General features: G+C 35.6%; 1 protein-coding gene across 4 annotated transcripts in view; it reads right to left on the bottom strand.

Annotated features, from left to right (window-relative positions):
- The window catches only part of SPOCK3 (SPARC (osteonectin), cwcv and kazal like domains proteoglycan 3), a 300,836-nt gene that overhangs the window by 83,275 nt on the left and 203,035 nt on the right, over nt 1-14,526 (bottom strand). For all 4 annotated transcript variants that reach the window (XM_037058254.1, XM_037058252.1, XM_037058253.1 and 1 more), the window contains one exon: nt 5,076-5,199. In XM_037058254.1, the coding sequence (XP_036914149.1) occupies nt 5,076-5,199 (124 nt within the window). The remainder of the gene's footprint in view (nt 1-5,075; nt 5,200-14,526) is intronic.

The raw sequence follows: 14,526 nt of genomic DNA, 5'->3' as shown, positions 1-14,526 counted from the left end.
GGAATCTCTGGTCGAATTAACATGAAATTCTATCGCCCTGCCCACTGAGTTTCCTGACAGCAACCCATGTAGACTGAAGCTGGGAACATAAAAAGTCTAGCATTTATGGTTACTTTGTTATAAGAATCCTATATAGAAATGGCACATAGTTTTTATGTTTAAACATAATTTTCTTATTTTTGCTTTTCCTTTTTGAAAAGCAAAAAGCATGCATCACTATATGGTATTATTTCCTCTACCTGTCTGTGTGCAATTTCAATACACTAGTAATGAATGAATAAATTATAAAACACTAAGTTGCTCTGTGTGTTATATTCCATACATACCAAATATCCTGAGGAGAAAATAAATCCAGGATTAGGGAGCAAAATAATTCAAATTTATTTTTGCTCAATATTTTTTTAGAAAATAGTTAAACATTATGGTAATTCAGTGATTATTTCTAATTTTAAAATTCAAATTAAAAAATCACATTTCACATTTATTTGGTAATGATTTTTAACCCAAATAAAATATCTTTCAGAAGAGGAGCATATTCATTAATTTCTCCTGAATTCGTATTTTTTGGTTGAAAAATAAAAAATTACACTGGAAATTCTCCCTTGGCCGAACTCCGAAGAAACAGCTCATATAACATACTGAACACTTTAGGCAAAGAAATAACTCCAAACTTCATTTCTGTCAGATGGGTTTTATCCTTACCACCACTCTACTTTCCGGTCTTTAAAAATGAGTTCAACAATAATACCATAACTACAGTTTAATTAAATATGGCTTAACGTAACCAAAGGTTAGGACATCGTAAACAGCTGTGTTTCCAGGAACAACGTTGCATGGTCTGGACTCAATGCAGGTGAGCTATGTGAAAAAAGTTTGTCTCTAAATAAGTGTGTGTGAAACGAATATGAAAAAACAGGAATACAGTTTGACAAAGGCTAAATAATATTCAGTCCTTTAGATTGCTCTGCAAATGTATTTCACCTTCTTGTTACATTTTAAATGAAAAATTTAGAAATTCACATTTTTCCCAGTAACTGAAGAAAATAGAATATGTATTTTGTGCATCAGTATGGCCACAGAAGGTAGAAATAGGGTATTCAAGTCAAGTCAATATAAGCAGAGGAAAGCTGTTCTGAGGATTAGAACTCCCCTCAAAGACAGACACTTACCTCATAGAACATGGTGTCTTATCAGGGCCTTGCATATGGTATAGAAGTTTGCCCTAGATGTCCTATTGAGTTCCGTTCAAATCTGAGATTTTATAAGAAAGCTAACCCATATTATTTCCTTTAATGCTCAGTGATTTAATAAGAGCTTGTCCCAATGGTTTGAATAATACATCGGTGTTGTCACCTTGATCAAGCTGGTAGCACCCCCTGAGCTGAAGCGAAACCTAGCTTTTGTTGCAAATCGGTTCACACAGAAACAGCGCACATCTATTTCTGTCGATCTTCCAACAGAAAATTATCTCAGGTCAAAGTACTCAAAGGAAGGGAGATAGGACAGTTAAACACCAAATGCTAACAGATGCACCACATCAAAATGGTGATGTGTAGGAAATTTTCTATCTTTCAACATGTACAGAGAGCTATTAGCATCAGTAACTATTATTAAGAGAAAGTAACAGAGTGCCTCAAACATGGGGGAAAAGTTAAGGAAAGATAAATAATAGTACAATGTTGAAACTTAAGATGGAATTTTCTCAAAAGTTAATATTCTTATTCGTGTTTTTAAAACCCTCATATTTAAATTTCAAAAGCAATACTTTGGAGGGGTGCAATGGTGCTTCTCAATCATGGACACATGTAAAACCACCCGGGGGCTTTTCCAATTCAAAGTCACAGGGCCCCACTCACAACCAACCGAAGTTCCATTTCTGAAGCCAGAGTTGGGAACTGCAGTGTAAACTTTCCATTCATCTCTCCTGAACACACACACACACACACACACACACACACATTTCTTATAAACAATGTTCATTCTGAAGGAATTAACCATCATTTAGTTCAGTAGCCAAGCACTGCATGGCTAAGTATGATGGAAAAGGGTTCTGAATCACACGATGTGCTGTCCCCAGGGAATTTATATTACAGACGCCCTGCTGAGTTCTAAAACATTAATATTATTTATTGACTTCTGCTCAGCAAATGTAGTACACCATTTACAGAAGTCAGTGACAAATACATCCACGGTCTAATACAGATGTATCGGGGAACAATGCCCAGTTCTTACTGAAGCTTGACAATACAATCAGAATAGACTTTGCCTCAAGTAAAGAAACAAAGACCTTCATCTTCTGTGTCAATTCCAGGAATGATTACCTCTCAAATAACCTTGAACAGACTTACGTTTTGATTTTTCTGGCATTGCTCAATTTGAAATAATTCAAAATAGATTGGTTCTCTTAAAAAGTAAGATTAAGACAACTTCTTGAAAAAGTCAATTGTTTTTCTTAACAGGAAAAAAAATCAATGTTACAAAAATACCTCTCGTGAACATCACAAAGGTCCCAATATTTTTTTCAAATGAATCCACTTGTCCATAGTTCTTTATCTACTCCTTTGTCTTTTTGTGTAGACATTTTTATACACTCTGCTTAGGAGTTCTACACAAGCTGACAAATTTAGAGTTTGAACTCTGATAAAATAATCACTCCATCTTGTTCACATTGGGTAATGAGGTATAGTTTCTAAAATACAGAAAGTTGTTTGACTGAAGTCTTCATTTGGATACCTTCTGATAACCTTCTGACCAATAGGCTTACATATGATTTGTAATCTGGGCTTCAGGGTGCCCAAAACAAAGGAGAACAAAAGGGAAATCCCATGGAGCTGGAAATATATGGGAATTAATCTACTTATGATAGGTGCACTTAGTCCTGAGTAGGAGGAGCATGCCAATGACGTTTCTCTTAAAATCGACAAACAAGGCTTCCCATATGGTCTGAACAGATGGAAATCACTTGTGATTGTAACTTTGTGTACTTTGAAACTAAATTGCGAAAGAACTGATCACCTCTTCGTAGTATCCTGAAGAAAGCCCCAAACAAGCTGGCGCTAGACTAAGGCCAACCCTCCTCAGGGACCCAGGCCCTCAGGATACACACGTATCAGTACCGCCGGCACACACATTTACAATATTGAGAAAGACATACATCTGTCTCAGCTGGCGGCCAGTAATAAAACCAATCTCTCTATTGATGTACCTTGTTCAACTATCAATGTTTATCAAATAAAATGAGTATTCAAATGTGCTTCCCATGTAGTTCTCCTTACCAGTTTGGATATTATAATATGCATCCTTGGCTGTAATCGAATAAAGCAGTATAATGGTTTGCACATCATCATCCTGTATGATGTGATAATATGAGATAGATTCATTCTCCCCGGTGCAGACAACATGAATTTTCTAATCTTGCAACGTTAGGGTTCACCAAGATCCCGGTCATCTTGAGAAGACCAGTGACATACTCCCTTCTCTCTCAGCAATATCCACACCTCTCTATGCATCTTAACACTTCAGCAGATAGACACATGGCAGCTTAATTAAGGAGACGCTGCACTTGGCCTCCAGTAAGTACTAAGCATATATTTATTGACTGAATTAATCTATCTTATCATTGTAGTGCTCTTAATCAAGCTTAGCAATTGTAAAATGCAAGTGGAAACTGTAGGGAAATAGTCACTGAGACAAGGTATGATTCATAAAGAGGTATCCACAGAACAAAATGTTCAAATAGCCCACAGATTTTTGGAACAGAGGTAAGGTTATTTTACAGACTTCGTATATTGTATTTAACGTGAATAGTCACACAGTTCCTTAAAGAGATGTTAACATGTTTAATTATAGTGTAAGGTTCCACTCGGAACACCACAAAATGTGCTTTCAAAACATATTTTAGTAACAATAACTTGTTAAAATATAGGTTTTCAAAATTCACAAGTGTATCTGTCCCCAAAGACTCAGTAAGAGGTTGTGAGCCTTTATTCATTTGTCATACAATAACAAACAAAAACAAGTTATCAATGTCTTATTAGATACAGTTCTTAAAAACTCCAAAATATTTAAATAAGGACACATATTTTAAAAATTTTTATTGTTGTTCTGTTACAGTTATCCCCATTTTCCCTCCATTCCTCTCCTTTATCCTACCCACCCCCACCTCCTACATCCACACTCTCCCCACCACTGTCCTTGTCCTTGGATCCTTTATACATGTTCCTTGACTTGACCCTTCCACTTCTTTCCCCCATTACCTGCCTCTTCCCTCCCCTCTGGTCACTGTCAATTTGTTCTTTATTGTTATGTCTCTGGTTCTATTTTGCTCATTTGTTTGTTTTGCTGATTAGGACACAGATTAATATAGAGAACAGACACTGAGTCAGAAAAGACCTTAAATCTTGCCATCCATGTCAGCTAAATACATAAAGTTTGCTACATCTTTCTAATTCTTAGTTTTCTCATTTGTTAAAAAAAGATATTTGGAGGCTTAAAGAAAGTAATATAGAAAATAACATATGAGATGAAAGAAGTAATGATACTAACAGATTGTAGCTTACCTCTACTGATAGAATAATAATTGCTAACATTATCATCTGTATGGCAACAGTACTGACCTCTTCTACCATAGCACTTCAAAAAATCTTGGCTTTGCTGGTGAAGCTCAGTGGATTGAGCACGGGCCTGTGAACCAAAGGGTCACCAGTTCGATTCCCAGTCAGGGCACATACCTGGGTTGCCGGCCAGGTCCCCAGTTGGGGATTCATGAGATGCAACCACACATTGATGTTTCTCTCTCTCTCTTTCCCTTCTCTTCCCCTCTCTCTAAAAATAATGTTGGCTTTAATATTTGAGAGGGTTCAGAGTGTTCACAGCTTCAGTATTTCAAGCTTGAAAAATTGTTAATAGGAGAAACAAATATACATTGAATCATATTTCAAACCAGTGAAATTGTTCACATTTTTTTAAGTTGAAAAAAATATTTGGATGACCACATTGGAGAACTAAGAGATTTAAGCACTTACTTACAAATTCGAACTGGGTAATTCACACTAAATGACTCTGATTTCCTTTACCTGTGAGGAGTAGGTATGACCATCCGAAGCACAAACAGGGCTGGAATAGGCACCTGGGCACTGCTTGCAGGTGGACGACATGGAGCCTCTCCACTGCTTGTGGCCCACGCCTGGATCTTTCACACTGTTAAAAAAATAAAACAACCACACAAAGCATTTACTTAAAAAACTAGTAAGTTTATATTAACATCATGTTTCCCCACTGTCATTCCAAATCTTAAAGATGAATTGGAATCAGAAACGATTTTCCCCTTTTCAACCTATTGATCTCCCCAGAGATTATACCCATGATACCATTTCATTTCTTATCAGGATATCAAGGCTGCCCTATAATAAAATGAGAATACAGTTCTTAGACATATTCTTCTAATTGCATATAGATTATATTCCACCCTATGGATTTTTGTTTTAATTTATAGTTGTGACGTATTTTTGATAGATCCAGAAATGGAAACAATTGCTCAGCAATAAAGGACTCACATGTCTGGGACTGTCTAAAGAGCCACCTGGTACTCTGTCAGGAGCAGTGTCAGAACTCAGACACCTAATTCGCTGGGCGTACCCAATGTGCCAGAAAGTGGGAGCAGTTTACTTTAGAGAAAAGTACATAAAGAACTAAAGTTTTCCAACAACACCAGCATTTAGAGGACCAAATTCATAGATTTAGCGATAGGCTATCCTCTTTCTATTGTGTAGAAGTGCTTCAAAATAGATCCATTAGGCTTTGATCAAAAAATAACTTGGGAAAACCTGTTCTCTTTTGCTACCTGCATTTACATTTATTTGTTTTTCCACTTTGATTAAACTCCTTTATTGCTCTATTTTTTGTGCACAATTTATATAGAAGGGGTAAAGGGCTTAAAAATAAGACTATTTAGAACTATGCCAGTAAATCAGTACTCATTAAAATTGTTTGTAGAAAGTAATGTGATGTCTATATCAGGAGGCAGAAAGATCATTTACTAGAAACATTTGCTTATTTTAGCTCTTCATTTTATTTTCATGAATAAATTAAATGTACACAAAAGTGTCCTTAAAGACTAAGAAATATAGTAAAAATCTTCATTATAGAAAAAATTTAAACCATGTACTTCACATTTTGATAAATGTAAGTGGGCATTAAAAAACGTTTATCATTCTCTCTTCCCCTCTCTCCCTGCCACCCATGCTTGTCTCTCTCCAAAGACTTTCATGAAGCATATTATAATTCCAAACACATTTTCTTCATTTCAATTTTGTGAATTCTGCCAAAAGGCCACTTTAAAATCTTGCCTGACCACAGAGTTTATCTCACAAAAAACAAGGGGGGAAATAGCCTGCTCCTATTACTCATTAATTACTTGGCACAAAATTATAACGGTAATTAAAGCAATGACTGGAAAACCTTAAACATTATTTTATACCACATCAAAACTTATAAATTACAGAGGTGGAGCAGAAAGGAATAAATAAAATATTCTTTTGCAATTTTCTTTCACTTTGTGTAATCAAAACAAGGCATAGAATTATACAAACTGCTTTTCAGACACTTTGGGAGAAATTATTATTAAATTAAGGCTTTTAAATATTAAAAAGTACTTTATCAAAACAGGATTTTTAATATATATATATGTATATATCTTTGTAATATATATAATATATGCTATGAAATGTATTATACACACATTAACTATATTCCACTATTCAAGGCACTAAGTAGTTTCATACCAATATACCTGTTGTTATGATTTGAATACCTGTGCAATTAAACTAACAAAGATGAACTTACACCACTGCTAGTGTTTCTTTACAGGGCCTGTTTGGAGGCAGTTGAGCCAAAGCATCTCCTTGCTCCCTGAACCATCTTCTCAAGCTCCTGATCTACCTTTCACTCTGGGGGATTCCTTCCTGAAAGGGGGTCCCACTTTCAGGGGGATTCTCCAGCATCCGTCACGCGTGAAAGCGCATCAATCTCTTATTTTTCTAGTAACTACAATGTTAATTTCAGCTATATCTGCTTAATCAATTATGATACTTGGTTTTATGTTCAGTTAATCATGTACGATTTAAAAAGATAACTTGAACATGACTTTCATGTATTAAGACTTACATTGATTTTGGAAGGAGCATAACGGATAGTACCAGAATGGTTAGCAGAAAGAAATCTCATTCCAGTTCAGTTTAAGTTCGTGTGTGATCATGTCATTAAGCAGGGTGGGCAGGCCGTCGCCTCCCTCAGTCTCAATTTCTCCATTTGTACAATGCTAAGCTTTGTCAGTATGGATCATTTGGTCTTGAGCATTCCATCAGGCTATAAATCTTTACCAAAACCGCTTATTTGAAGGCACGCAACAAAAATTAGAAGCATAGACAGTGCATATTGGCCATATGTTTTAATTTTAGGACTTGGTTTAGTGTTACCAAGTGAAACTAATATATCATTATGGTGCGAAGGATGATGTTTAATGGAGCAAGAGAATGCCAGGAATGCTGAAGTTGCAAAACTCAGCTATCTCAAGCTAGCAGATGAAAGATATGGAGGGAGCCCTGTCTGGTGAAAACTAATGAAAGACAAAGATAATACAGACCTGTGTTTAAAGAGTGTTTAAACAGGCATGATGTCCATGAAAATATTCCTAAGAATTAAATAATACCTCTATTACAATATCAAGAACCTTGTCAAAAAATTATAAAAATAATTCATATTATATATTTTCCCAAAACCATGCAGGTTCTTAGATCTGACATATTTTATAAACTTTAGGCCTTAAATATGGAAACCAAATGAAATGCCCATTATTTATTATATGTTTATCTTAGAAGGGAACCATCAGTATCTAAATCTTAAGATTTTAGGGATATTTGCTTCTTTGTCTATGCATCTATGCTAATTTTTAATGACTTTGCTTTAAGGGAATAATTTCATTGTATCTGGATAAAATGTCATTCAAGTGAAATAGTCTGTGAATTATCTCAGCTAAAGGCAAATTGATGTATTTCCTGTCTACTCAGTACACCTAACATTTTAATTCCTTTGGGAAGTTATTTATTTTTAAGGTCTGCCAGAGTTGTGGAGGAGTTCTTCCTTAAGACACACTGCCAAGTCTTGACTTCTTATCTATTCAACATAAAACACTTCAACAAACAAGGCCACCCTTGCTCTTTTGTCATGGGCCTTAGGAAAAAACAGATGTATTGGCCAGGTGCAGTATATTAGCTTTGGGGGCAACAAAATTATTTGAAAGATAGAAAGTTCTATACAGAACTTAAATTTATAGTGACCACTAATTGCTTTATCTGACTCTGTAGGACAGTAAATTGAGCAATGAAACAAGACAGTATAAGTTATCAATTGTAAGTAAAAGACATATTCTAAAAATAAAAAGTAAACATTAATTCATAGTAGAAAACATTATTAAATACATAAAATAAACTAGCACAGCTTATTTTGCAGTATGAATAAAGAATCCACTTGCTCTATGTATTTTATAAAAAGCTGAGATTCACCCAAAAAGCCCATTTGTAGACATATTGATAGGCATGATTAATAAAATGATCTTTGGAAACTATTTCTAATATAAAATAAGTTAACAAGTGAAAAAAGGACATTATAACTGCTTCAAATATTCTTGAAAGGAAGATTCACCATCACAAATAAGTGTTATCTAGAGAGTATATCTGGCAAATTAAACCTGAAATTAATATGGTGTAATAAGTAATACACCACCATTTATGTGAGTCTGATTTAGAAACTCAGCACAGAGGCCAATTTGCTAACACGTGAATTGGTTCTACTAAACGTGTTGACAGATATATTTCACCCCAGATATGAGCATATGAGTATGATTACTAAGTCTACAGCCCATGTTTAAAATAAGAATTCTTCACTTTTTAAATTATTAATGTTCATAAATAAAATGAGCTTTCAACCATTAACTATGATATCACTTTAACCTTAAACAGTTCAATAGTGTTAGCATTGAGCAAAGTATGAACTAAGATTTGAGTTCACAAAAATGCGTGATTCTTAAAGGTCAAGGGGATTCTATATTTGGGAAAAATGTATTCACATTTTAAAAATAACAGTGACAGACATGCAGCTTAAAAGGGAAAAATATTCTACCTAAAAGAGAATGACAATGAAACAACGTAACATTTACTGAAAAACATGGGAAGACTGCTTGATTGTTAAAAATATATTTTATATATAAAAGTATGTTTTGATTTTGAAAAATTATTTTGATTTATTTTTTCTAAACAGATGGAAATATCTTAGTTATTGCTCGATAACCAGACTTGAAAGCTTTCTCAGAAGCCTTGAACAATTAAAGGTCACATTTTATTTAAGAAAACAATCATTAAAGGTCATCCAAAATCCAGGAAAGGAAAACAGCTTTTCCTCCATGTGTTGCTTTCATGGAAGTCTTCGTTGTTGGCCTCCTCCTTCTTACCGTTTCATAGGAAAAGGAAAGTTATAAAATTAGAGGGGAGAAGAAGCTACTATGCTCTGCTTGAGCCTGATTTATAGACGGAGAAAAAAGGTCAGGAACACAAAATTTTCTCCATACGTTAGCTTTTCATGTTCATGTAACTAATAAAATTCAAATGTCTAAGTGTTTGACTTCACAGTATTTTTCTCTCTACCAGATTTTAATTCCTCTCCTGAAAGTATATACTTCCAGGCATGTGTCAATGCAGTCTGGTAAAATCAGGAGTAAAGTAAGATTTGCTAGACAAAGAAATATCCTTCCAGAAATGCTATCTCAATAACTTGTACACATATCAAAGGTTATTAGAGAGGTCTTTTAAAACACTTATTTTTATTTGTAATATATTGCAACTTACAGCTACCCACCATGTTTTAGGAAATGAGTTAGGCATTGTCAAAACCCCACCACTAGCTCCTGCAATAACTTTTTATCTTCTAACTTATAAATATTATCTATGCATCCTTCTAAGTACTGCTCATATATTTACTCATGAACGTACCCAACAATGTGCCCATGAACTATTTCACAATCCAGAGATAACAGTTGGATAGAATCATTGAAAAAGGATCTCTAAATTAGTGTGGGAATAAAAAGATAAGTCTAGCTTGGAGCGAGGTTCTCCTGTGTTTTAGGAAGTAGAATAAGGACACTATAGAGCTAATCTGGCTCTGAATAGAGCCAATAGAACAATACAGAGCCAACTTCCAGCCATCTTTGCAGTCCCACCTTTGACACCGTTTGTATTGTAAAATGTTTGACTCCCGTAGAACACGTTTACCACCAGTCTGTGACCCACATTCTCTCATCACTTATACCCCTTTAATACTACTCATTAATTCTATTTTAACAAAAACCCATATAGCTATCTTTTCATTAGACCCATCCTGTACTCAAGCTCCCCTAATTCTGAGTCTTTGTCTTGCCCTCATGACATCCACTGAACCACTAGGAGACGTGACCGGACTGACCAGTTCCCTACTTCTGCTATTTGAGCTCTGATGTGTGGGAGACAGACAATGGGGCGGCTTAAACCAAGGCCTACATTGTGTGGCCTATAAATACTTCTAGCCTCTTTGAGACTCTCCATTCACAGGTAAGAACAAAGCAGTTGGGCAGCATCAGAAGTCATTTTAATCACATGGTACTATATATAAATTAAATTTGACCAAAGCGTTTTCTAGAGCCACGAGGCAAAACTTTCTGGCATATTCCTGATTTCCCTTTGGTTAGGTCATGCTTGCAGAGATAGAATAAATTGGGAATGTATTTGTTTCCTATATCTACTATAACAAGCTATCTAAAACTTTCTGGCTTAAAATCAACTGAGGTTTAATTTCTCAGAGTTACGGAGGTCAAACGTCCAAAAGCAGTTTCACTGTACTGTCTCAGGGAGCTCAAGGTGATAATCTGGTGCATCTGGTCCATGCCTCTTCCATCCTGTTGGCTGGCGGCACTCCTTGGCTTGTGGCTGCATTCTTCTCTGCTCTATCTTCACATCACCTTCCCCTCTTTGTGTCTTTGCCAGAATTCCCCATCTCTCTCTTATAAGGATACATTGTGAACGTGTTCAGGGCCCACTCTGATAATTCAGGAAACCTCTGCCTCTCAAGATGTTTAACACAATCACATTTTTCATCATATAAAGTAGCATTCTCCCTTTTACCATAGGAGACATTACACACAGATTCCGGTAATGAAGGTGAAGGTATATCTTTAGGGCCAGGATTCAACATACTAAAGGGAGGCTACTTAGAAAAAAGAAGATTTTACCTTTCTCACAACAAAAGAGCTTCAGTAATGGAGACCCTAGTTGGAAGGAATGCCTTTAAAGAATCCTATATGTAAGTTCAACATTGAGAGTGTATTTTGCCCAGTGATTACTCCTATCAACCCCTTTACATTTAAATGACAAACGTGAGGTCCACAGTAATTTCTTGGGACTTAAGGTATTGTCCTTGCAAGGCTATGCAATGTGAGCGTAGTCTGAGGCCTGGGACCACAGCCAGACATGACTGATGTTTCTGTGAGGAGATAATGTACTTTAATCTCATCTTATGTCCCAGTAGAATCATTTTATTTTTTCACTTTCCTAAATGTTAAAGAAATTAAGTGCTACAGTTAGGAAGATAAGATTAGAAAAACATTAAGTTGCCATTTTTACAGATCAACAATAAAAATGCCATAGCAACACGCCTCATCTGACTCTTAATTTAATTAGTAAAAGAGCAGATGATGGAGACAAAGGGTTTGCTTCTCTTTGTGTTTTTGCCTTTAGGAGTACAGTCGCTGGGGGCAAGGGGAGTGATAGTGGGTGAATGGACTGAGCATCGTAGCATAGGGATGGATATATTCTCCTTGGCATTCAGAGTAGGCAGGAGAGAAGCCATTGCACTATACCAAGAATTTATTTCAGAATGTGAGGTCCACAGACTTTGTTTTCATTGCCAGCTAGTTTTCTGTTTGTGTACTTTACTGATCAATCTTTTCCAAAACTTTACAGGTGGTCTTCCCTCTCTACTAATCTCTTTTCACTTTTTATTCTGTACTCATCATTTTTACTCTAGTATATTTCCCTGATCCTAGCACAAATTAAGGTCTTGGTAAATGTCACTGAAAAGACAAAATGAAAGAGAGAACAAGAAAGAAAGAAGGGAGGGAGGGAAGAAGAAAAGAGGGAAGTCCATCCCTGCTTGAAGCACTAAGAATGGTTCCTATTTACTTTGCTTATACATACTCTTAAGAAGTAGAAATTCAGCCCTGGCGGATGTAGCTCAGTGGATTGAGTATGAGCCTGTGAAGCGAAGGGTTGCCAGTTCGATTCCCAGTCAGGGCACATGCCTGAATTGCAGGCCAGGTCCCCAGAAGGGGACACATGAGAGGCAACCACACATTGGTGTTTCTCTCCCACTCTTTCTCCTTCTCATCCCTTCTATAAATGAATGAATGAATGAATGAATGAGTAAGTAGAAATTCTACAGCATTATTTTTTTTTACCAAATATGCTTTCTATCAATAATTTGTAAATTAAGTCCTTAAACATCATTTTGGCTTGGATATTAAAAGTCAATTAGAATAGAAACACATTTAAGCAAGAGCCTTGCTTTTCCTAATGATTATCTTATGCTATACCATAAAGTACATGCCAGAGCATATTACATGATTTCTTTCAGCTGTTTCAGTTTACCAAGGACTCTTTCAACCTCATATTTCAGAATTTTCAACATGTTCTCTATTGCTCATCTAGGAAGCAAGCAACAGGAAATGAACAATTTGGCTCTTCACAACTGTAGGGGGAAGAGTGATTTATACAGGCTTCTTTTCAACAATATTTTCACTCTTTTAAAAACATTGCTAATTTACTACAGTTTTTGTTTCTCACTGGACTTTTTAAAGCAGTAAAATCCAATTAACCTACAATCTCACGCCAATTTCCTTTAAAAAATACTGTACCATTGTCTCTCTTGCCCTTCTCACAGTTCCCCCGCCCTCTGAGCATTTAGAGGCAATAAAACACACACTAGACGCTATGCATTTCCCAACTCCCCCATTAGCGCTGCTGCAAGGAGTAGAAAGATGGCTAGTGATTTATCATGTTTACTGTTCTCTTACTGGCCAAAGTCTGCTCAGTGGAACTGTCAGACTGAATGAAGGGTTAGTGAGTCCCTAGACGAGGGATCACAAGGCTATGTTAAACTATCCTGGAAGATGCTCTCCTGGGAGCTGGCCACTGTCTTCCATATTGAAGGGAAGTTCAACTGGGTAACCTAATCTCCCGGAACTCCGCTGTAGACTTCAGATAAATAATAACATTTGTGTACTTGTTTTGTGTTTCTTCTTCGAAGGTGCGTTAGCTTGGTTTTTGTTTATTTCCCTAACAGTGCTTTGATAAAATTCAATCTTGGATTACTTAGGATTTGTGCAACGAGAGCATCTAGCTTATTTTGAACCTATTAATATATTATCTAGACATTTAAGTTTAAATAAAGAGTACTTCATGGGTTAAAGAATAGCACATTTGCAAGCATTTAGGGTTTCTGCTTTAGTTTCAGCATAAATTTTAATTACTTTTTTCTTCCTTTGCACATGCATCCTTTGGTAACAAATATGAGTACTCCTGAGTTCCTTTAATTACTTCCCAACAACAGATCAAATAATACCCTTATAGTAATTCTGCCCCACAAACTTCAGAGGTATACAGATCTATTTTGTGTGCTACTACGGCATTTGTAGAAAACAGAACTCTAAAGGCATACTTATAAGAAAAGTTTTGTCCCAAAATCAACAAAAAGAGAGCCTCCTTCACCCAGGACATCTCCTCTTGTTATAACCCATGTATAATAAATTAACATTGTGTCATATCACTGAAATTTGAGGGTAAATACACTGTAACACACTATTATCATAAATAATACAGAGATCTGAAGCAACCTAGATATATTAATGTCTGAAACACATCTCGTTTTAACATGGTTAAAAAATGAAAGTATGGAATGTAATTCCTAACCTTCTTGGTTTCACCTGAGACATCAATTTAGCAATTCCAAGAATAATCTATATTTTTTAAATATATTAATTAACTTCTCTAATAGGACCTCAACTTTGGACTTGAAAGTATAAAAAAGTAAAGAAAGCAGAAACATAATTCACAACAAAATATACATTGAAGTTAATGTCATGCTTACAAATTCCCTAATATACATAATGAAATAATTCAAAAATAGGTTCTACTTTAAGATAACTATTAGAAATCACATGAAGGCATTAACTTTTTGTATAACTCACTTTAAACAAGTATGAAAATGCGTCTGTACCTTACTAGGAAATCAAATGTTTTTCTTCTCAGGGCTACACATGTAAATTTATATAACCACCTGAGTAAATAATTGGTAGACAGATTCTTTTTCAAAGCTTTGGAAATTTGGGGGTGGGAAATTATTGTTTAAATAGCTTCTCTTTCGTTGTCGCCAAGAGAAAATAAATCA

This window comes from Sturnira hondurensis, unplaced genomic scaffold, assembly GCF_014824575.4.
Source record: "Sturnira hondurensis isolate 20B ecotype Veracruz unplaced genomic scaffold, ASM1482457v3 Scaffold0010128, whole genome shotgun sequence".
Lineage (NCBI taxonomy): Eukaryota > Metazoa > Chordata > Mammalia > Chiroptera > Phyllostomidae > Sturnira > Sturnira hondurensis.
The sequence above is the reverse complement of the archived record's forward strand: the minus strand, read 5'-3'. Positions and strand labels throughout refer to the sequence as shown.